This window comes from Tursiops truncatus, chromosome 11 (genome assembly GCF_011762595.2).
Source record: "Tursiops truncatus isolate mTurTru1 chromosome 11, mTurTru1.mat.Y, whole genome shotgun sequence".
Taxonomy (NCBI): Eukaryota; Metazoa; Chordata; class Mammalia; order Artiodactyla; family Delphinidae; genus Tursiops; species Tursiops truncatus.
The window spans coordinates 9,828,632-9,852,479 of NC_047044.1; the positions used below are offsets into that span (position 1 = coordinate 9,828,632).

The 23,848-nt window shown below is 57.1% G+C and overlaps 1 protein-coding gene and 1 long non-coding RNA gene across 2 annotated transcripts; one reads left to right on the top strand and one right to left on the bottom strand.

The window, feature by feature from the left end:
- Nucleotides 1-11,505: 11,505 nt before the first annotated feature.
- LOC141275950 (uncharacterized) lies at nt 11,506-15,567 on the bottom strand. The gene is made up of 3 exons (XR_012324651.1): nt 15,412-15,567; nt 13,762-13,901; nt 11,506-11,808 (listed from the first exon to the last, which is right to left on the bottom strand). It is a non-coding gene; the product is annotated as an uncharacterized lncRNA (long non-coding RNA).
- A 29-nt stretch (nt 15,568-15,596) lies between these two features.
- On the top strand, nt 15,597-17,292 carry KCNJ4 (potassium inwardly rectifying channel subfamily J member 4). Its single transcript, XM_033865618.2, has one exon. The coding sequence runs from the start codon at nt 15,633-15,635 to the stop codon at nt 16,968-16,970; it is 1,338 nt and encodes a 445-aa protein (XP_033721509.1). The 5' UTR covers nt 15,597-15,632; the 3' UTR covers nt 16,971-17,292.
- Nucleotides 17,293-23,848: the final 6,556 nt, after the last annotated feature.

Consider the following 23,848-nt stretch of genomic DNA (forward strand, 5'->3'; position numbering starts at 1 on the left):
CCTGCTTGGGTGGGCCTTGGGGGGGGGGGGGCTTCAGAAGGGTAGGGGGGAGATGCGGTGGGGCGTGGGTACAGCTGCGCAGAAACAGCCCCTGGTCTCGGATGAAGGAGGCCACTCTCCCCACCTTTACCCTGCAGTGCTGGTCTGCTCCTGTGTCTGCTTTTTCTCCAGCACTCTGCTGGGAGATGGAGCAATGGAGCCCAGAGACCACAGTGATTTGCCCAAGGTCACACAGTGATGGTGACAGAGCTGGGGCTGGACCAGAGCTCGGGGCTCCTTCTGATTCCTTTGCCTCCCCTCTTCCAGGGCTGCCGACACCTCTGTCTCCCTCAGACACTCCTTGTATCTATGCAGGGGATGAGCTCATCTCCTGGGGAAACCCCTAGGTTGGAGAGAGGGGCAGGGGCAGCAGTCCCTTGTCACCGTGGGTGCAGCTGAGCGAGGAAGACAGGCCTGGGATTGGATCACTCACTTATCCCGAGTGACATTAACCAGGTCCCCATCCCCCTGGGAACCTCGCTTTGCTCCTCTGTGAAACAGGGGCTACCTGTGGTGATGGTGGGGGGAAGTGTCTGGCTTCTTCCTTTTGCTGCCCCACCTGTTCTCGGAGCCCATCCCAGCTCCACCTGGGCAGCGAGGATGGGAGGGGACCTTAGCTAGGCCGGGGAGGAGGGGGTACATTCACAGTGAGGGGCTGGTCCCATTTTACTGATGGGGAGATTGAGGCCTGGGGAGGGGAGTTTGCCCAAGCTCGCCTTGGTGGCAGAACCGGCACCAAGCTTTACTGGCCTCTGGGACACCCCACCACCGCCCTGCAGCTCCTCTCCGACCCCGACCCCAAAGTCCCTGAAGGAGCCTCCCCTCTCCCATTGTAGGCCTGAGAAGTCTAGCCCGCCACCTCCCCCGACCCCCGAAGAGATAAGGTGCCACTCAGCCTGGGGACGGATGGAATAGGGGTCAGCAATGGGGGAACTCCACGAGGCCATACAGGGGAGGTGGCAGGCACGGAGCTAGAGGGGCCCTGGCTGTGGGTGACGTGAACCGGGGGCAGACGAGGCTGCAGTCACTCTGACACATGGGCATCAGAGCCCCTCACACCCTTTTGAGGGGGAGCTCACCATCTCCTGGGGCAGCCCGCTTGTGTCTAGAGGGTTCTGCTAATTGAGACCTGCCCCCCACTTTGGCCTTGGCTCTGCACTCTGGGGTCTGAGGAATCTAGCCTGTCCCCCAAGGCTTCTTTCTTCTGGCCTCAGTAGTCCCCGCTGAGGCCTGTGGATGAGAAACAGAAAGCCTGGGTTCAAGTCCAACTCCACCCCTGAGTTGGCTGTGTGACCTTAGGCAGCCTGTGCACCTCTCTGAGCCTCCATCCCCTGACCCGTAGGGTGGGCTTGTGCCTCTGCATCTGCGGGTTGCTGGGAAGATCTCTTGAGCCTGGCTATATCACATGGCCTGTTGTAGACATGAGCTTCTTTGTCCTGACCCTTCAGTGGCCACTCTTGGCAGACTTCCAGGTCCCCGGTCATCACCTTCAGACACAGCTCCTCTGGCTGTGTTGAGTGTCAGCACCTGACCTCTGCGCTGAGCCCTCCAGACCTGCTTGGGTGGGGGCAGGCCTGGCTGAGCACCAGCGCCAGGCTGTGCAGCTGCAGATCCTGAGGCCACCTGACCTTGGAAAGAGCCTCTCTCTGGCTGGGCTCCAGGGCCACCCCCTAGCCATGGGGCAGGAGCCGGGCCACAGGGAGGAGAGGGAACCAAGTGGGGCAGAGAGCAGGCCACGGCCTCGTGCTGGAGCTGGCCCGGGTCCCTGAGATGACAGGCCAGGGGTCAGAGAGAACAGACAAGGCAGCCATGGGAAGGACTTAACAGTCACCAGCTGCATTACTCGCACGGCAGAGCCTCACTCCCCACACTCTAGGGAGCTGCCTGAGGAGGGGGTGAGCCCCCTGTCATGGGAGGTGGGCAAGCAACTGCTGAATGGCATCTGTTAGGGGGATAGCAGCGGGTTCTAATACAGGGCCAGGAAAGGGATTGGACCCAGAACCCAGAGTCCCTGTTGTTTGGACCGCAGTGCAGAGGTCCTGTGACCCTAAGGGTCTGTTCCACATACTCCCCCTTGACTTCCAACAACTCTCCCCACAGTTGTGTGCCCCCACAGCCCATGATCCAAGAATAGTCAGTTGCAGCTTCAAGATAAGCCCTAGATCCCATCTCAACCCATTCACAGCTCCTAAGCACCCCGAAGGTCAGTGCTTTTCAAACTGCATGCAGCTCCTGACCCATTAGTGGTTGTGAAATTGAGTTAGTTGAGTCCACTACTTACGCTTTTTTTTTTTTTTTTGAAATAAAAAAGAAAATTTCGGGCTTCTGTGGTGGCACAGTGGTTAAGAATCCGCCTGCCAATGCAGGAGACACAGGTTCGTTCCCTGGTCTGGGAAGATCCCACATGCCGCGGAGCAACTAAGCCCGTGTGCCACAACTACTGAGCCCGCATGCCACAGCTACTGAAACCAGTGCGCCTAGAGTCCGTGCTCCGCAACAAGAGAAGCCACAGCAATAAGCCCGCGCACCGCAATGAAGAGTAGCCCCCACTCGCTGCAACTAGAGAAAAGCCTGTGTGCAGCAACGAAGACCCAATGCAGCCACAAATAAATAAAATAAAATAAATTAATTTTTTAAAAAAGAAAATTTCAAGCACTTGTATGTAATGAGGGTATCATTTAGTGATGCTCTTGTTTCATCTCTTAAAATATATGGACTGTATTGTAATGATGAGTAGCAATGTAAAATATGTTTTTTTAAATATATAGATTTATTTATTTATTTATTTATTCGTGGCTGCGTTGGGTCTTCATTGATGTGCGCGGGCTTTCCCTGGTTGCAGTGAGCGGGGGTTACTCTTCGTTGCAGTGCGCTGGCTTCTCATTGCGGTGGCCTCTCTTGTTGCGGAGCACGGGCTCTAGGTGCGTGGGCTTCAGTAGTTGTGGCACGCGGGCTCTAGAGCACAGGCTCAGTAGTTGTGGCTCACGGGTTTAGTTGCTCCGTGGCATGTGGGATCTTCCCGGACCAGGGCTCAAACCCGTGTCCCCTGCACTGGTGGGCGGATTCTCAACCATTGCACCACCAGGGAAGTCCTACAGTATGTTTTTACTCTGGGTCTTGGTCAGAAAGTCTGAAATTTACTGCCTTGTATAGAAATCCTGGAGGCGACACTGAGAAGGCTTGAGTGTCCAGATTCCTTTTCTCCAGGGTGCTTGGTTCCTAAGAACATAAGTGCTGAGAATTGCAGGATACTGCTCTTCTGTCCTCAGACCTTCCTTCCTTTGCCCAGCAGCCCACTTAGCTCCAGGCCCCCGAGCCTCCTGGTCAGCCACCCCACCCTGGGGCCTAGGTCCTGCTCTCTGCTCCCCCCAGCCCTGCTTTGTCTTTGAGCTCTCTGTTTGCCTCGTGTCTTTCTGGCCACCTCCTCTCCAAGCCCTCTGGCCGTGAGGATCCTTTCCGCCCTCCTCACATACTTACCTGCGGAGCTCAGCAAAGCAGGGTGGTGTCTGACTCATTTCTCTTCTCCCAGCACACAGCAGGTGCTCAGTTAGTGTTCACTCATTCCACAGTGACTTATGGAGTGCCCTCCGAGGGACGACCCTGGGCTGTGTTGGACACACACTAGGCAGGAGGGCAGCTGCCCGTCCAGCTCAGCGTGTTTTTAGGGTGATGAATGAATGAATGAGTGAATGGAGTCTGCGAGCCTCTGGCCTCAGGAGCCGGCTGGCAGATGGTCAGAGGTGACGGGTGCGCACGTAGCTCTTTCCCTGCGCGTAGTAGGCGTTCTGATAGCACCAGTCCTCACGGCTGCCGATGAGCAGGAGTGCTCCTGCCGCGGTCCGGCCCTTCCGAGGCCTGTCTGCTGCGCCCTCTCCTGCTGACCCCGCCCCGGCACTGCCTCCTCCTGTCCTTGGAGCTGCTTTTCTGGGCCTAGGACCCTGGGCGCCCCGCGGGGAGGACACCTGGGGACACCTGCCGAGAAGCCAGTGCTCCGTAGGCGTGTGAGGCCGAGGCCCGAGGCCCTGGACGTCCTGCCCCACTCCAGCACCACAGAAGATCTCCTTCTGGTCTCCACTCAGAGGCCACCTCCACTGAGAGGTTCTCCCTAACTCCGGTGACAAAAATAGCTCCTCCCTGGTCCCGTTCTGTCACATCACCCTTGCTTAGGTCCTTCACGGGAATTATGACAGGCTGAAATTACCTCGTCTCTTTGACAGTCGTCGGATGTTTATTAAGTGTCTGCGTTGTGCCAGGCACTGGGGTTCAGGGGTGAAGCAGAGAGTTGAGGTCCCGGCACTTGCGGAGATTGTGGGTGAAATCAGTTTGGATTGGATAAATGCTGTGAGGAAGACCAGGACGCAGATGGAGAATACCTGGGGGGCCTCTTGGAGGCGGCAGCCTTTGAGTCAAGACCTGAATGGTGGGAAGGTGTGAGCAGTGGAGTCTTGGAGGATTTCATCCAGGAGGGGCAAGAAGAAAGGCCCGAGTGGTCGGGGGTCGGGGGTCGGGGTGGGAGTGGAGAGGGGAGACTGGAGGGCAGGACAGCACCGTGGGAAGCCGAGAGCTCCACGCTGAGGAGTGACGTGGGTCCTCAGCCTGTGTGGAGACGGACTGCATGGGGAGTGGAGGCAGGGAGGCTCAGGGAGGACCCCATGCAGTTGTCGGCAATGACGTGGCTTGCGGCAGGGAGGGCGCTGCAGGCTGGATGGACTGGGCATGGGGCCCACGTCCAGGTCCCATTCCTGCGGTTCACCTGCTTGGGGAAGCTCCTGAACTCCCGGTGGGGACGAAAATAACAGTGCCCACCTCCAGGGTGTCACGAGGGTCAAAGGAGTGGCCAGGGCTTGGCCCAGAGTAAACACTAAATGTTAGTTATCATACCATTATTATGACTCTTGGGTTCGGGGAGGGTTGAAGGATGATGCCCAGGTGTGATGCCTGAGCAGCGCCCCCAGGAGGTCACAGACAGAGATGGGGAAGGCAGGGGAGGGGCGATCCTTCCATCTTGGCTATGCTGGGTTTGTGATGCCTCTTAGACGCCCAGCAGACACTGGAGCAGGTGCCAAATCTGCTTGTCTCTGGAGGGCGATTGGGGCCGGGTGGTATTTTTAGTCAAGGCTGAGCCTGGACACTGCATGGGTTCTGAATAGAGAGGCTGGGAGAGGGGCAACCTGCAGAGGGGCCCTCAGGCCTGGAGGACTTGAGGAGGGAGGCAAGGGTGAGCCAGCAGCCTCCATCAGAACTGCTGGGAGGACCATGGGCTCAGAGGTGCCCTAGAGGGGGCAGCGGAGAGGACTGGAGGGACGGTAAGTCATCCCCTTCACAAAGGGTTTTTGCATTTTGCAGTTTATAACCCCTTACCCTCCACTGTCACTGTTCGTCTTGGCAACATGCCTATGAAGTGGGTGTTGTTCCTCCTCTTTTTATGGATGCAATTCAGAGAGGTTAAGACATTTTTCCATGGCCACTCAGTACCAAAGTGAAGTGTTTGTTCTCAGGCTTTCTGGGGTCACAGTCCGTTTTGAAGATCTTATGAATGCTATGACCCTTCTCAGAAAATACACATAGGTACACACTAGTTTTAAAACTTTCTATGTGTCTTTTTTTTTTTTTGTAGGTAATACATTCATATGGTTCTAAAATTAAAAAGACACAAACGGGAATACAGTGAGAATTCTTCCTCCCACCCCTCCCCCAGGCACCTGCTTCCCTTCCCCGGAGGCAGCCAGTGTCACCAGTTTCCTGGGTCTCCATCCATAGACAAGCACAGAAAAGCAAAGATGTGTATCTATAAATTTCTTTTCTCTCCTTTTTTATACAAATGGTAGATATGTATGGCTCATGATGGCTCAGTGTTCATCATGGTTACCTTCTTTCACTTAAAAACACATCTTGAAGGGCTTCCCTGGTGGCGCAGTGGTTGGGAGTCCGCCTGCCGATGCAGGGGACACGGGTTCGTGCCCCGGTCGGGGAAGATCCCACATGCCGCGGAGCGGCTGGGCCCGTCAGCCATGGCCGCTGAGCCTGCGCGTCCAGAGCCTGTGCTCTGCAACGGTAGAGGCCACAACAGTGAGAGGCCCGCGTAGCGCAAAAAAAAAAACAAAACAAAAAAAACACATCTTGAAGACCTACACCGGTTCCTACCGGGCTCCCCCTCGTTTTTTCACTGGCTTCGCGGCGTGCCATTGTGTTTGGGCTGCTTCCAGTCTGGGCTGGGCAAACCAGGCACCTGGCTCCTTGAGTGCGTGAGTGTCTGCAGGCCCAGGAGCCCACACAAGTGTCACAGGCAATCGCACGGCTCTACGAAGCTGCCCGGGGTGGCCTTGGCTGAATTCGCCCTGGCACTTGGCTCTGACCCCCCTGACCCACTCCCCCTCCTCCCCACACCTCTTCTTAGGTTCGGCCTGTGAGCCCAGCAGAGAATTCAAGGAATCCTGTGTGAGTGAGGGGGCATCAACCCCCACCCCCCAAACTCTGGGAGACCCTCTTCCCAGACCAGCAGCTCCAGCTCCTGGAGTCTTGTTTGCTGAGAAGCCCAGGATGAGGCAATGGGGGGGAGGGGCTGGCAGTGATCACGCCCACCCCTGGCTGTGGAGCTGGGATTGGAGGGCCGCTGTGGGCTGTGCGGAAGTCACCTCTGTTCCTGCCCACTGCCGCCCCCAAACCCGCGCAGCACCTTGCCTTTTCCTCTGCCCATGAGGAGTCTTCACCCTTTCTGGCCAGGGAGAGGGAGCACCCTAATGGGGAAAAGGAGGTGGCACCACTGACCTAGGTGGTCTGGGCTGGTCAGGGCCACCTGGGCGACTCTGCTGAAACTCCCTCTTCTCCTGGCTTCAGGGGCGCCTCTGTCCTGCTGATCCTCTCCCTCTGCCCCTTGGCCTCCATCTGCAGAGGAAGGTTCTCCTCTGCGTGCCGGAGATGCTCGGGGCTGGGTCTGAGGCCCTCTTCTCTTCCCATCCAGCATCGCTGCCTGGGCGATCTCATCCACTCTTACAACTTACAGCCTCATCCAGGTGTGCACGATCGAATGAGTCTAGCTCTGTCCGGATCTTGGGGGCTGACATGCCGTGGACTTCCCGATGTGGACATTCCAAGGCCACTGCACCCTAGGAACTGGTCCTCTTTCAGCATCTCACCATTACCTATTCCTGACACCCCTCTTCCCAACCCCCCACCCAGCCCATCGCCACACCTGGGGGCTCTCTGTCCGGCATGTGTCCCCAATCTCTTTACTTCTCACGAGCAACGCTGCCACCACCCTGGCAGCTCCAGGCCACCGTCATCAGCTGCCTGGGCAGCAGCGGTAGCCCTGTCGCTGGCCTGCAGCTTCCACGGTGCCCCACAAAGCATCCTGACATCTCATTCCTGTGTGTGCTCCACGATCAGACAGCAGAGACCTCTGGGGCCAGACAAGGGCAGGGGTGCCACGGGGGCCATATTGAGGACGTTTTATTTTTGAAGCCTGGTGGTGAATACACGGGTTTATTATATTACAGCTTATTCCTATTTGTCTTAAAGATGTCACATGAAGGTTTAAAAGATCAAACCAGGCAAAACCTCACCACCTGCCCGTTTCCCATAGCCATGAGGATGAATTCTGAAACCCTGCCCACCCCTCACCTCTGGGGCCTCATCCTGGGTGACCCTCCCTCTTGCTCACTTCAGTCCTGCTCTCTGGCCTTGCTGCAGATTCTCTTTCTGGAATGTTCCACACAGATACACAATTCTCCCGATTGTCTTGGCTCCCACCTACTACTCAGGTCTCGGTTTAAATGTCATTTTCTGAAAGAGGCCTTCGGGGACCCCCATCGAACTACGGCCCCTTTTCTTCTCTCTCACGTCACACCATAATTTTCCTTCAAGCAGCTCACCACAGCTGACGGCTGTCACCTGTGCAAATGCTTGTTACGTGTATAGCATCTCTCCCCAACCGATGCATAAGTTGCGTGAGTCCGCAGCCTGTGCCTGACCCGCAGCAAGGGCAATAGTAACTGAGTGAGCGCCTATGAGGAATGAGCACGCAGCAGAGCGGGTCCCTAGAAGCCACAGCAAGACAGTGGGGATTGAATCCCACCACCAGCGAGGGAGCGGAGGTTGTTCTGCAAGAGAGAAGCCTTCGGGGATCCGCTCTTGCCTTCAAGTTCCTATAGGGAGAGGGCAAAGGTGTCTGGGGGGCCTCTTTGGTGGGACTGTCTGGCCAGTAGAAGAGGCTCCTTTGGGAGCAGGGAGCCCTCCATCTATCAGTGCAGGGGCCAGGCGTCAGCAATGCAGCACAGGGCATACCTGCAGCTTGGAGCAGTGGCCCTTCTGTCCTCCAGCCACCAGCTCCTGCCATTTGGCCATGACTGGAAGGTCCGTCTGGACATTCTGGGGAATTTGCTTTCTAAACCTGTTCGCTGGCTGGCTGTGTGGTTGGGAGGTGCGGTGGTTGTAGAGCTGGAGGAATGAGCCAGTTCACCCCACACTGCTCAGAGCCCCTCTGGAGCCCAGAGTCACCTGTGTGTCTAGGCTCTGTCTGGACCTCAAATCAGGGACCCAGTTCCTGGCTCCAACTTGCCCTATGGCCCAGTTTCTCCTTTCCCAGTAGGACCTGCTGGACAGAACCTGGCACAAAGGAGGGCAGGCGTGATAAATGTTTACTAAGTGGAAAAAACTTTTGATACAACCGTGTTTCTCTGAGGCAGGAGAGCAGAGTGTCTAATGAATGTGCTCTGGCATCAAACTGCTTGGTTCCAAATCCTGACTTTACTACTTACAAGCTGTGTGACCTTCGGCAACTTGCCGAACCTCTCTGTGCCTTGGTTATCTTAATTCTAAAGTAGGGATGGGGCGTTCCCTGGCGGTCCAGTGGTTAGGACTCGTAATGCCACAGCAGGGGGCACAGGTTCAATCCCTGGTCAGGGAACTAAGATCCTGCAAGCCACGTGGTGCAGCCCAAAAAATTTAAAAAATAAATAAAGTAGGGATGAAAACGGAAGCTTCCTCTGAGGTCAGGATGAGGATGGCAGGAATTGATCAGCGTAAAGCACTCAGAACAGTGCCCGCACAGAGCAAATGCACACTAAGTGCTCCGTGTGGATTTCGCAGTGGGGGAGGGGCTACGCATGCAGTGGGATTTCGGGGTACAGAAGAAGGTGAGGGGGAGGAAGAGAGTCTGTTGAGCCCCCACGGTGTGGCCTGCACTTTTATGACGATTGACAATCTGCTTCTGGTCCTCACGACACCACCCCGCAAGGTAGGCATTACTGGGTTCCTTTGTAAATGAAGGCACTGAAGCTTAGAGGTCAAGGATCCTGCTGGAGCCAGACGGGACTGAGCCCACTTCCGGCCCAGCTCTGTGAGAGTCTGAGGCCGCTGCTCTTACTCACCTGCTCCCTAGCATTGGTGCTGGAAGAAAAGTTGGACGGGGCCGCATGATGGGTGCAGGGTGGGCTCTGGGGCGTGACATCTGAAATCCAGGGGAGGGGATCGAGGGAAGGACTGTTCAGCCTCTGAAGTGATTTGTACCACTTACCAACCACTTACTCTGTGCTGGGCACCTGTGCATGATCCCCTTTACCTCTCAGAATAATCTTATGAGGTAAGGAATACTCTTAGAGCCACCTAAGGATGAGGCGTGCAGGGACCAGAGAGGTTAAGTAACTTGCCCAAAGTCACACAGTTGGAAAGTGGTACAGAGACTCCAGAGTCAGAGCCACTGCCCTGGGAGGGGGAAGATTTGGGCTCTGGAGATTCATCGAGAGAAGGTAGTCAGACCTCCCAGGGTCTGAGGAGCAGGACAGGGGCCTGCAGAGGACCGTGGGCAGGATGGGACAACCCCATGGCTAGATCCATCCTTAGCCGCCTCTTACTCTTTGAGGAGCACAGCTGCCTGCACTGAAGTCCTCTCCCTCCTCCAAATCCCCGTGTGTGTGAGATGAAAGGACCCTCCCCGCCAAAGCAGGTAGTCCAGGCCCGAGAAGCCTCAGTCAGAGCTGGGGTTGGGGGCAGGCCCTGTGCTCCTCACAAGGCTGGGAAATGGGGCAGTCTTGTTAATTCCTTCCACTTCCTCCAGGGAAATCTTCTCTTCCCCCCACCCCCTGGCCCTGCGCCGCCCCCATTTCCCCATGGGTGCGCCGTCTGCTAGAAGAGGCAGCCTCCCCTCAGGCCCAAGAGGGACTCAGGGATGAGTGGGACTCATCAGACTCAAGAACGCCCACCAGATCACCCGCCTTATTTCAGACTCTGTGCTGGGCTCTTACTTCATTACATCTTCCCAGCTCTCTGGCCAGAGAGCAATTACGGTCCCCCATTTTGCAGATGGAGAGAAGGAGCCCCTGGCTGGAGCAGTTAGTGGTGGAGCCAGGACTTGAAGCCAGGTTTCCGGTCTCCCAGGCCAGTGTTCTTACACCGTCATCTTCACCATCATCATCATCTTCATCTCATCTCATTCACTGTGTTTTACCTGCAATGCCCTGTTGAACCCTCAGCTGATGTTTCTATTACGTAGGTGAGGTAGGTACTGTTAGCATCATCTCCATTTTGCAGGTGAGGAAACCGAGGTCCACAGAGGACATGCTAGGAGGTGGACAGAGCCGAGCCTGGGAGCCTAATGTGTTGGTTAAAGCCCCGAAGGTGAGGCTCTAACCAGCACATCATTTTCATCAAGTGGAAAAGAAGCCGAGTGAGGGTCAAGGGGCTGTGAGGAAGCAGGGCTGGCGGCTGGCAGTGCAGCCGCGGAAGGCTTCAGAGAACAGAGGGGGCTTGGGCTGAGGCTGGAGAGCTGGGGAGAGGCGTGAGGGGGTCCGGGTTGAACAGGGCATCGTGGGAGGTGAAGGGAAGGCCAGAGGCGGGGGACCAGGGTGAGCCAGGACCTGGACCCACCCAGGCCTGAGTCGGAATCCCGGTTTTGCCGCACCTGCTGTGTGACCCCATCCCCGTCCCTACTCCCCCACCCCCACCCCCAGCCTGTGATTATTCAGCTGGGAAGAGAAATAATAACCCTGCTTGTTGCTGTGGTAGGTGCTTAATAAATACTTGTTAAATTAACAAAGAGTTGTAGTGATGTTTCAGCAAGAGGGACCAGACAGCGCCTGGCATAGAGCTGGCGCTTCCAGTGTTCCCTCTCTGAGGGCGGCCACTGAGGGATGACGGGTTCAGCTGGGCCCCACTCTGAGCTGTGTGACCTCCGGCAGGTCCCTCCGCCTCCCCTGCTGTCCCACCCAACATCAGTGGGGTGCTTGAAGGCCTGCAGGCGGGCTAAGCACCCCCTACGTGTGCGCTTCTGCCCCCTCCCGCCCGCCGTCTAGGGGCCGAGTGCGGCCAGGCCAGCCCGCCTGGGCCTCAGGACACGCTGCTGCTGCTGTCTGGGGCCAGAGGGCCTGCGTGACGCACCTGCAGACGCCACCGTGACTCCCACGAGTGGCGGCGGGTGCTCGTGGGGAGATTCGCCTGCACCGCCTTCCCAGGCTGCGGGAAACTGCTGAGGCTGCTGCCACTTTATTGGCTTTTTTTCGGCAAAGGGAGCTGTGGGCAAGGAGGGGGCATTTGGTGTCATCATATCATAGGGAAAACCTAAGAGGACACAGGTGCGGGGTGGTCCTCCTGCCTCTCTGGACCCCCTGGCAGGCAGGGTCCAGCCCTCCCTAACTCCTCAGGAAGGAGCAGGATAGAGACGGTGCCAGTGAGCTGACAGCCCTGCTGGTCCCCTTCACTCTCTCCCTGAGGCTCAGGTGTCCATCGCCAGCCGCTGACTCATGTGCCACAGCCCTGCTCTCAGCCTCAGTTTCCCTAGTTGTCCAGGATCCAGATGTTCACAGCACAGCAAAATTAAAAACAAACAAAAAAAAGAGTTGGTAACTTGCACAGCATTGTCGATTCTTCACTTGGCTAAGAAAGGACATTACATTTCAAAACGCAGCCAGCATCGCCCATCCCCATTATTTCCCAAAAAGAAAGAACGTTCACCCTGCAAGACGCTGCAGGCTGCACTCTTAGAATAAAGGAGGGAGAGCCTGGCTGGGAAGGGGAGGGACTTGTTCCAGGTCACCCAGCAAGGCAGCCAGAGCGCCCGGCCCCCCGGGGCCCCACCATAGAAACCCTGTTCCCCAGTGTGTGCGCACAGGGCACTTTCGGTGCAAGCGGATTAGACCAGCTCCCTTTTCCCAGAAAAGTACACTTAGTTGTAGCCATGGTACAGGCACCTGAACAGCTAGGGCACCCTTGCTCTCTCTCTCTCTCTTTTAATAAAACATCTATATTCGGAGGAAGATGGTACCCAATCATCAATGCCTGTCGCCTCTCTCCCATGATCTCTGTCCCTTTCTCTTTCACACTTTTCCCTTGGGTCCTTGTGCCTTCGCCAGGAAGCCCCGTGTGACAAACAAGGGACAGAAAAGCTGGCCGTCTCCTGGCAGCTGTGACCCGCGAGCACTGGCCGAGCTCCGTACCCCTCACTTTGTGTCATCCTCGTGCGGTGCAGGCCGCTGAACCGCCCGCTCTTGTGCAGGGGCTGTGGTGATGGATGGAGTGGTGGTGTATCTGGGCAGGTGACTGAGGACGAGGGGCTGGGCCCTCACCAGCCCAGGGTGTTCAGGGGGACGCCCCACACATGGGCTGCCCGTGGTGGAGTGTCGGACCTGGTGGCAGCACCTGTGCTCGCGGGCAGCTTTCCCAAAGGCCCAGGAGTGGACGTTTCTGAGCACCGCCTGAGCTAGCGGGCACAACGGTGGTGGCCCCGGGCCTGGCCCAGGGCAGGGGCTCGGGGAACGGTTGCTGTGACCGGGAGAGGAGGCATGGGGCCGGGAGATGAGCTGTGCCCCCCGCCCCCCGGGCTACACGTGGGTGCTGGGGATGGGGAATTGGGGTGACGGAAGGGCAGGGGCTGGGGCGGTGTTGAAGTGGAGGGTGTGAGTGTAGGGGGTAGGGACGTACAGAGCCTCCTCCTGGGGCTTCGCTGAGACTCCTGGCACTTCCACTAAGGGATGGGAAACAGTGGGCAGTGCTGGTGAGGGGAGCCCCATGAAGAACCCTCTCCTGCAGCACCAGATGAACCCCCAAGGTCAGGACCAGTTCCTTTGGGCAGAGATCGAGGGCCCCGCAGCACCCTGGGCTCCTGTCTGGCCTTGGACAGGGCCCTTACTCTCTCTGGGCCTCACCGTCTTCACCCACCAAAGGCCCAGGTTGCTACACACTGTCCCCTCTGCCTCTCTATCCTGCAGACCTGAGGCTGGTGGGTCCAGGGCCTGCCAGGGCTGGGCTGGTGCCCTCTCTTCCCTAGCACCGAAGTCCTACCCCAACCCCCTCCAGAGAGGAAGCTCCTCTTCCCGGGAGCACCTCCTTGACCTTCCAGGAGTGGAAGTGAGGGGACTGCTCAGGGCTGGCGCACCTGCTCTGGGACCCTTAGCGAGTTCATTTCAGCTCTGAGCTTCCTTGGCCTCAGATGTAAAATGAGGGTCTTGAAATCAGTGATCTTGAAACCCTTCCTACGGGCTCTGGTTCCTTCTGTGGTGCTAATGGATGCATTCAAGATGGTGAGACAAAGCAGAGAGGGATGTATTTAGCGAAGGAAGACCTCTCTGAAAGCCATTTATAGCCTAGAAGGCGCCCCTGGCCCCCAATGCCCTCAGGGCTACCCACCTGGGGCCCTGGCTGTTGGGACTCTAGGGGAGGCAGCAGAGAGGGTCTGGGAAGCCCAGTTAAAATCATGACCTCTTAAGGGCCAGCCCTGCACACCCGCGTTACCTGTTAGGTCTTTAGACTGCTGGGTCTCACTGGTCCCATTTTCCAGATGAGGAAACTGAGGTGCAGAGCAGTCACTAACTTGCCCAAGTTACATGGTGGATCTGGGACTTCAATCCAGGACTGTGGGATCCAGGGAGCTCCTTTTAAGGGGGAAAGGGAGGAGAACCCAGAGTCAGAATAGGGTGACCGCAGGGGAGGGAGGAGATGGGGGCAGGGCTCACTCTCCCTGGGCTGAGAGAGGGAGTTTCTCCCAGGAAGAGGCAGGCTCTGAAGCTGTTGATCTCTAAATTACAGCGTTGGCGCGCACCGGTTGCTGCGGCAACCAAGTTGTCCTGAACCGGGGAAGTGTATAAACATTGCCACAGATGCACAATTAGATCAGGAAGAAGAATAGAACAGAAAATAGAAACTTCCAGCCTTATATAATTCTGGGCCAAAACGTTACTAGGAACCCGGGCCCGGGCCCAGCCCCGGCCCTGCCATCCGCTGGGGCCCTGGGCGGCACCATCTCTCTCCTGGGGCCCCAGCGGAGGGGAGGGTGAGGGGAAGGTCTGCCCTCCGTGGGCCCAGCTGGCACACCCGCCACCCGGCAGGGTGAGAGGCCACCTCCACCGAAACAGCTGGGGACGCTGACAGGCAAATCCTGCCTCTCACCAGCTTCCTCCTGCTCTAGGAAGCGGGAAAGAAGGCAGGAGGGCAACTGGCTTTAACTGAGCACCTACTGTCTCCTCGGGTCCTGTGAGGTAGGGTTTTGATCCCCGTTTTACAACTGAGGAAACTGAGGCTCAGAGAGGTGAAATGAGTTGCCTGAGTTTACATAGCTAGGTAGTGGTGTGTCTGCCTCCGCCACCCCAAGTCTTCACACCACGAACTCAGCAATACTGACAGCACCTGCGGGCTGAGAGTTAGACACACCTGGACTTGGACTCACTTACCAGCTGTGCGGCCTTAGACAGGCCAGTTCCCCTCTCTGAGCCCCCATTTCCTCACCTGTGATATGGAAATAGGGATGCCTACACGGGAGCCAAAAATCAGGGCTCCCCTTATGTCCGTCCTGACCACCACACTGGAGTCTTCACCCACCACTGCTCCCAGCAAGTTTGGGGACAGGACAGGAACTGACGTTGGGCTGTGGGTCCTGGCACTGCCCAGTAGAACTTTCTGCAATGATGGAAATGTCCTGCATCTGCTCTGTCCAGTATGGTGGCCATTAGCCACATGTGGCTACGGAGCCCTTGAAATGTGGAGAGTGCAGCCGGGGAACTGAAGCTAACGTTCTATTTAATTTTAATTAAATGTAAGAGCCACAGGTGGCCAGTGGCTGCCGAACTGGACCGCACAGGAGAATGTCCAACCCCCGAGAGACCCAGAAGGGCAGAGGCTGAGCCCAGGGAGGTGAGCGGGGCCCAGAGCATTCACCACTTCCTCTGCTCAGGGCACGTGGGACAAACAGTGCGAGGGCGGTGCCGAAATGGGCATCAGGAAGCCCCCGGAAGAGCAGGCACAGGAGGTTTCGGTGGGGGAGGAGGGGCAGCGGGAGGGGCTGGGACTAGGGCCTGGATCCCGGTGGCCTCAGCTTCTGGTCTGGCAGACCCCGATCCCGGAGCTGGGCCAGCCACGGAGGCACTCCCTCCCTGTTGTCAGAACCACCTTAACATTCTGCCCACGTGGTGGAGGAAGCCTTGGGTCCCAGTCCAGGCTCCACCCCTTCTGAGCATCATTGGGTGGGTTCCCTGCAGCCCTGGAACCCGGACTCCGGGGGCCCTTGGAGAGCCGCTCCCACGGCAGCCACTCGCTCCCCAGCGTCTCACGTGTCTGCTTCTCCCCCGCAGGCCCTGCGTCTTCCCAGGTGACCACGCCGGCTTCAGGACATGCACGGGCACAGCCGCAACGGGCAGGCCCACGTGCCCCGGCGGAAACGCCGCAACCGCTTCGTCAAGAAGAACGGCCAATGCAACGTCTACTTCGCCAACCTGAGCAACAAGTCGCAGCGCTACATGGCGGACATCTTCACCACCTGCGTGGACACACGCTGGCGCTACATGCTGATGATCTTTTCCGCGGCCTTCCTTGTCTCCTGGCTCTTTTTCGGCCTCCTCTTCTGGTGCATCGCCTTCTTCCACGGTGACCTGGAGGCCGGCCCGGCGGGGGCCGCGGCGGGGGCCCCGGTGGCGGGAGGGGGCGGGGCGGCCCCGGCGGCCGCCAAGCCCTGCATCATGCATGTGAACGGCTTCCTGGGTGCCTTCCTGTTCTCCGTGGAGACGCAGACTACCATCGGCTATGGGTTCCGATGCGTGACGGAGGAGTGCCCGCTGGCGGTCATCGCCGTGGTGGTCCAGTCCATCGTGGGCTGCGTCATCGACTCCTTCATGATCGGCACCATCATGGCCAAGATGGCCCGGCCCAAGAAGCGGGCGCAGACGCTGCTGTTCAGCCACCACGCGGTCATCTCGGTGCGCGACGGCAAGCTCTGCCTGATGTGGCGCGTGGGCAACCTGCGCAAGAGCCACATCGTGGAGGCCCACGTGCGGGCCCAGCTCATCAAGCCCTACATGACCCAGGAGGGCGAGTACCTGCCGCTGGACCAGCGGGACCTCAACGTGGGCTACGACATCGGCCTGGACCGCATCTTCCTGGTGTCGCCCATCATCATCGTCCACGAGATCGACGAGGACAGCCCGCTCTACGGCATGGGCAAGGAGGAGCTGGAGTCGGAGGACTTTGAGATCGTGGTCATCCTGGAGGGCATGGTGGAGGCCACGGCCATGACCACCCAGGCCCGCAGCTCCTACCTGGCCAGCGAGATCCTATGGGGTCACCGCTTCGAGCCCGTGGTCTTTGAGGAGAAGAGCCACTACAAGGTGGACTACTCGCGCTTCCACAAGACATACGAGGTGGCCGGCACGCCCTGCTGCTCCGCCCGGGAGCTGCAGGAGAGTAAGATCACCGTGCTGCCCGCCCCACCGCCCCCGCCCAGTGCCTTCTGCTATGAGAACGAGCTGGCCCTCATGAGCCAGGAGGAAGAGGAGATGGAGGAGGAGGCCGCGGCCGCTGCCGCCGTGGCCGCGGGCCTGGGCCTGGAGGCAGGCTCCAAGGAGGAGGCGGGCATCATCCGGATGCTGGAGTTTGGCAGCCACCTGGATCTGGAGCGCATGCAAGCCACCCTCCCGCTGGACAACATCTCCTACCGCAGGGAGTCCGCCATCTGACCTCCAGGCCCGCCCTCTCGCTTCCCACCAGAGCCTCTTCCGGGGGTGGGCCGCCAGGACACCTCCACCGCACTCAGGACACAGTGGCTCACCCTGGCTCCATGGACCTTCTGGAGAGAGCTGGGGGCTTCAGAGACTGGGAGGCCCCTTCCTACTGACTCCAGAACCCAGGCCTGGGAAAGGGCCAGGAGACCCTCGGTCTGGTCAGCCTGGGTTCTCCAGCACCTACCCACTGGCGGCTCAGGAACCCCAGACCCACCACCCTTTCCCCACCGACCCTTCAAGGACATTCCCCCTTTGCTCTCAGAACCTTGGGGAAGGCGGCTGGACTGTCGGGGGGTGGGCATCTGGGGGTTCCGGGGTGGGCCGGTGGTTAGTTTGAGGGGGTGGGAGGGGTGTGCGTTTCTTTTGCATGACTGTGGTCTGTTGCTCATGACTTTCTTTCGTAAATATCTATAAATGGAGAGATGGAGGTACCACGTCCACCTTCTGCCATTTGTAACTGCAGGGCGAGGAGGTGCACCCTCGCACTCCGCACCCCTCAAGCCCAACCTCCCCCTGCCCAGCTGGCTGGTCCCTTGAGACCCTCAGAGCCAGCTCTCTTGGCCCGTGGATAGTACTGGGTTTGGGTGCAGAAGTGGGACCTCAAGGAGCAGGGTAAGGGCCATCCCTCCCTGTGGGCCCTCTGGGCCTGCAGGCCCAGCCCGGGTTGACAATGGAGTTTGTAACTATATATTTTTAATAAAGTATATGGTCCATTAGCGGTAGGCTGATTGAAGATGGAGGGTTGGGAAGGAGAGATAGAGGGAAACGGAGAGAGAGAGAGAGAGACCAACACGATGCGTGTCTGTGTGTGGTACGTATGTGTGTATTGTGTGTATGGGATGTGTTTGTGTGTGTGGGGGGTAGGTTTGTGTGTATTGTGTATGTGTCTGTGCCCCTGAGAGACTGACCCTTGGAGGGAACTTCATCACCTGCTGGTCTCCTTCCTGGGAGCCAGTGGGAAGGATCCTAAGTGGCCCTAAGAGGTTTGAGTGGGTTTGAGTCAGAGCTTTGCTATTAACAAGCTATGTGGCTGTCAGCAAGTTGCCCATCAGCTCTTGGTCTCAGCTTCACTATCTTTAGAATGGGATGAACCATATCTTCTTCCTAAGTGATGATGGGCAAGGGAAACCTGTGTGGACGTCAGCCAACCCTTTATGACTCAGGGAGAAGTGGGAAGAGCCTGCTTGGTTTACACCCCACATAACCACCCCCACCAGGCTGTGCTGATTAACTGGGCTGCAGGACACTGTGGTGGGAAGGGCTCTAGGGGGCAGCGGGGAAACCTGGTCATAGTCGGACCTGGTCTCTGCCTCACTGTGGGACCTTGGGTGAGTCCCTTCCCCGCCCCGGGCTTTAGTTAGCCTGTGCTGTGTAACAGGCCACCCTCAACTTAGACAACAACGGTTTATTCTTTCTGCGGTGCTGTAGCAGGGCTGGTTTCCCTGGGCTCACTCTAGCAGCCCTGCTCAGCGGGGAGATCAGCCTGGCTGTAAGATCCATGAGGGCCTCACTCATGTGTTGGGCAGTAGGTCTCACTGTTGGCCCGGGGGTGGGGGTGGGGGGCACGGGGGGCCCCGGTTCTCCTCCAGTGGCCTCTCTTCCTCCAGTTGGCTCTACCAGATCCCTTCCTGGTGCCTAAGAGGGTCAAGGCAGAAGCTGCAAAGTCTCTGGAGCCCAGCCCTGAACTTGTATAACATCACTTCCATTGCATTTTATTGGCTAATCCCGGTCACGATTCAAGGGGCGGGAAATTGACTCCACTCCCTGGGAGCATGGTCACGTCCCATTGCAAAGGGTGTGCACACCCGGTGGAACTGTGGCCATGATCGCTCACCTAGCACAGAACTTTCGAGTTTGAGGGTTCCTTCCAGCTCTAAGTCTATTTTACAGGCCAACTGTGTACCCAGCATTTGGAGTATGAGGAAGCAGAGGGCACCCTCCCTGCTCCCAGGAATCTTCTAGCAAAGGTGCCAGCTCTCTCAGGAAACACAGGGAACCAGGAGGCAGGCTCACCTGCTGTGAAGCGCTGTTGGCTGCTTGTGAACGACCACATTTCATCAGGCAACATTTGGCCATTTGGGTAAATCACGGTGCATTCCACATGCCTTAACAGTTTAATAGGAGAAGCTGAGGCCTCTTTCCTGGAGAAAGGGGTCCAAGTCCCCAACAACTCATTACAATGTCTCTTATTTGCATAACACCTTTCAAGGTAGGTGGGACAAGGGTTTGGTCTCAGAGAGGAAACCGAGGCCCAGAGAACAAAGGGGTTGGCCTGAACCAAGGTGAAGACTGTCAGAAGCGCAGGGGCTGGCTTCCCCTTGGCCTCCCATCCTCCCTGAGGCAGGGGCTAAGAGAGGGGGGAGGGGCTGCCTCTTTTCCTCCTTTGCCCCCACCCAGATATCCCAGAGTGCACCTGTGACCTTTGGGGGCCTCGAAGTGCCTACAGGGGCCACTCAGCAAGACAAAAGTGCAGCCACTCACCTGCCCATGCTCTCAGAAGAGCGCCAGGTGGGAGCACCCCAGGGTCTCACCCCCCACCCCATCCAGCCCTGCAGACCCCTGGGAGGACCTCGTCTATCTCATCCTCTCCTGCCTGCTTCATCTCAGTGATGCTCTGGTGCCCTGGGCTGCCAGCGGTAGCTAAAGAAGACCTCAGACTCAGGCACCCTTGGATACAGCACCTTCGACCTGGAGCACATCTTAGAGGTTGCCCAGCCCTCCATCCATAAGGACAAGAGAGGAAGGGGTGTGGCCCCCCTTAGAAGGCCTCCCCCCCAGAGTGATGTGGAAGCACTTCAAGGTCCCTCCGGAACACCTTCCTTGTCACCAGTTTGCCACTTTGCTCAGACACTTGTGACAGTGGGCATGGGGGAGCGGGGGCCACAGGGGTGCGAGCCCAGAGCCCAGAGGCGAGCACGCAGCTGCAGGGAGGCTCCAAGGCTGCAAAGCCCTGCTGTTCCGCTCTGCGCTGACTCACCTTCCTTCTCCCACCTGCTCCCCTTCACAGCCCTCCCACCTCCCTTCCCCTCCCCTGCTCCCTGGCAGGCAGCTCCTCTGATCTCTCACTTCACTCCCGGCTCCTGGCGGCACCGAGATAGGGGGGATCGCTGAATCTGGGGGTGTAAGAACCTTAGATATATATCACTAGCTTGGAGTCACAAAAGGGGCCTTGAAGGAGTCGCTGAGCCCTTCCTGGCTCCAACCCATCTCCCCTGAGGGGCCAGGAAGCGGAGGCCCTGCCCTGTCCCCTCTCTACCCTCCTTCAGTCACAGCCCCGGGACATCTGGTGGGAGAAAGGGAGAGAGAGGTGAGGGCTCACCCCGCTGGCAGCCTGCCCTCATCCCGTCTAAAACCCCACCACTCGGGTCTAATTCTTCTAGGTTCATCTTTGCTTCCTCCTCCCCAGCTTCTGAAAAAACGCATTTTCCTTAACGAACGCAAACTGCGTAAGGCAAAATAGAAAAGAACCTAGAAGGCGTTCAACTCAGCTGTTTCACCTCGTGGAATTCTCGCCTTATCTTTGTTAGGCTTTAGTGAGATCCCGTGGCTATGATCCCAGCCCCTTCTTCCTGGATCTGGTTTTTCTCACTGTAGCTTTTTCTGATTTTCTTTTGGTATTGATGGGTTCTACACACTTTCCATGTTTTATTTTTATTTGTATAAAGGGTCCTGTGGCCCAGCACTGCTGAGCAAAACCCTGGTGGGGGGAGGGGGTAGCTGAGGATACTGGCTGATTTATTTATTTGTTTGTCTGTTTGGGCCATGCTGCGTGCGTGCAGGATCTCAGCTCCTTAACCAGGGATTGAACCCACGCTCTCGGCAGTGAAAGTGCAGAGGCCTAACCTCATTTTCCATTTTTAATGACAGTACAATGTTCATAATGTTCAATATAATGTTCATAAAATCATAGAGGTCAGCGGGCCAACCCCTCGTTTACAGGTGGGGAAACTGAGGCCCAGAGGGGAATAACCTTGAACCCCACTCTCCTGGACCCCAGCCCCGCGCCCTTCTCACCGCACCAACGACACACTTTGCAGGGTCCGCTGCAAAATGAAAATGTGTGTCCGTTGTTCACAAGTCGGGAACACTGCGCCATTAAAGGCACTAAAAATCAAACTTTTTCCTTTCTTCAGATTACCTCCTCTGCTCACGTGCGTGCCACATCATCCCACTGGACTTCGCTCATAAAACTTACAAGGTCAAAGATAAAATGAAGAATTTCAAGACAGAGACCACAGAGCACTGAACCGAGCTTGGGTCCCTCCCATGAAGCCAGCCCTCCGATGAGCTCTGTGGGCTTAATCCTTCCCCTCCTGTATCCAGATGAACGTCAGCATTTCTCCAAGATACACAGCGCTGTGATCAACATCTTCGTGCCTTTTGTTTTTTTTTTTAAACTTTTTCTTCTTGTGGCTGTCTGCTCAGGCTAAGTACTAACAGAATTCCGGACTGTGTTTGTCAGACCCTCTAAAAATGCAACCGCCAGCATCTGAACCTTTGCACAAGGACGGTGTAGAGCTGGGTTCCCAGGATTAGAAAATGGAGAAGTTTCAAAACCAAGCTCCCCCTCCACAGCTCCTCCAGGGGCTCCCTGTGGAGAGGGTGAGCGCAGATAAGAACACCGGCTGGCAACGGGCACAGCGCTGGTGCCAGGGCACAGAGCCAAGAGCAACAGCATTTATGTCAATATTTGCAGAGGAAAGATCATGAGTATGAGAGCCAGGGGGTCCTGCCACTACCAGTTAGTAGCTTTGTGACTTTGGGCAAGTTGATTTATGTCTAGGAACCTGCTTCCTCATCTGTTAGGAAGGGCCATTCATATCTGTGTCACACGCTTGTTGTTTGGGTTAAATGAGATCTCATACGTGACCAGGCACAGCATGGTCTTGGGCATATTACTGGATCCAGATAAGTGTGAGGGCTTCCCTGGTGGCGCAGTGGTTAAGAATCCGCCTGCCAATTCAGGGGACACGGGTTCGAGCCCTGGTCTGGGAAGATCCCACATGCCGCGGCGCAACTAAGCCCATGAGCCACAACCACTGAGCCTGCGTGCCACAACTACTGAAGCCCGTGCACCTAGAGCCTGTGTTCCACGACAGAAGCCACCGCAGTGAGAAGCCCGCGCACCACAAGGAAGAGCAGCTCCCGCTTTCTGCAACTAGAGAAAGCCCGCGCGCAGCAACGAAGACCCAACACAGCCAAAAATAAATAAATAAACTAATTTAAATAAATAATTTTTTAAAAATAATAATAAATGTGAGTTGTCTTCCAGTCAGGATTTTGATGGGTTTACCATATGAGACACAGTTTGAAAACTGACCCCTGAGGTTCCTGGCAGCCATGCAAAAAGGGAAAACCGATAGGTCACTCAGCTCACAGGATATGAGTACTGGGAGGCTAGAGAAGGAGTTTGGGGTCTGAGTTACTATGTGATCCTGGATAATCTCTTCAGCTTTCTGAAACTCATTTCCTTCATCTTCAAAGTTAGACACGGGACTTAATGACCTCCAGGGACCTGGCACCTATGTTCCTGTGTCTTTCAGAACATCTGAAGGTCTCAGGGAGACCGTGGGGAAAGACAGAATTGGCACTTGGCAAAATTGGGTCAACGCCCAAGCCTATCTTTGCCCCCTCCCGCAATCACTGGCAACCTCCAGGGCCCCCCACTTACTCTGTTCACTGCCTCAAACCTGGTATAGAATCCCTACACAAGCCCTTTGGGATCCCAGCCAGAGGCATTTGCCCAGGTCCTGGCCATCAGCTCACACATCAGCCCCGCCCATTACAGATTTCAAAGGCCTTCTGTGTCATTCATTCATTCCTTCACGGAACAAATATTTGTTGAGCACCTACTACGAGCAAGGAGGAGCCTGGTCTAGCAGAGGGGATTCAGCACTGAACCAAACAGGCAAAGATGTAGCTGGGGCCTGGGCCCACAGCCGTTCAACCTTGGGCTGTGGTGTTGGGAGAGAGCTGGGAGGCCTGAGCCCTCTGGCCTCAGCCCTGCTGCCAGTGCCAAATGGGACCATGGGCGATTCCAACACTCCACGCTCAGGCTTGGGACAGCAGCCAGGGCTCCTTGGTTACAGTCGCCATAGCTGTCCACTGCGCTACAGGTACCATGGCAACAGGGCAGGTAGGCCAGAGCCCCTGCTGGCTGGTGTCAGCTCTCACAGTGCCCACAGTGGGAAGGAGGCCAAGAGGGGACTCCTGGTACCCATGGATGGGGGCAAACAGGCCCAGGGAGGGGGTTTGAGATGTCATACAAAGAGGCAGGTGCAGAGCTCAATTCAGAATGAGGCTCCTGACCCCCGACCTGTCACTAGGATTACCTCCTCCTGGGATGTGGCCCCTCGGAGTGAGGGTCTGGAGGACAGCACCTGTGCCTCCTGCTTCTGCAACCTTCCCTGCCAGGCAGAGCCAAGGCTCAGCTTGCTGTCCTCTCCTGCTCAGCTCCTTCCAGGCCTGTCTAAGCTCCTCCTTCCTCTCCCCCTCCTGGGCCTCCCTGCCAACACCTGGACCGGGGGGCTCAGGGCGGGTCCGTGGAGGTAGGAGAGGGTTCAGGGCATGGGGACGGAATGGAGTGTTCTATTATTATCCCCATTTTACAGATGAGGAGGCTCAGAGAGGCCACGTGAATTACCCAAGGTCATAGAGCAACTCAGGGCTCTGCCAGGGCTTTCTGGTCTTACGGTTGTTGGTGTTTTAGTCCCTGAGCCACAGCGGAGGTTGGCTGATAGGAGAGCGAGGTCGGGGAGGCGGGCGCGTGTCGCGGGGAGGACAGCTACTCTTGGGGGGCTGGGCCAGGTGAGCAGGTGAGTCCGGCAGACTGA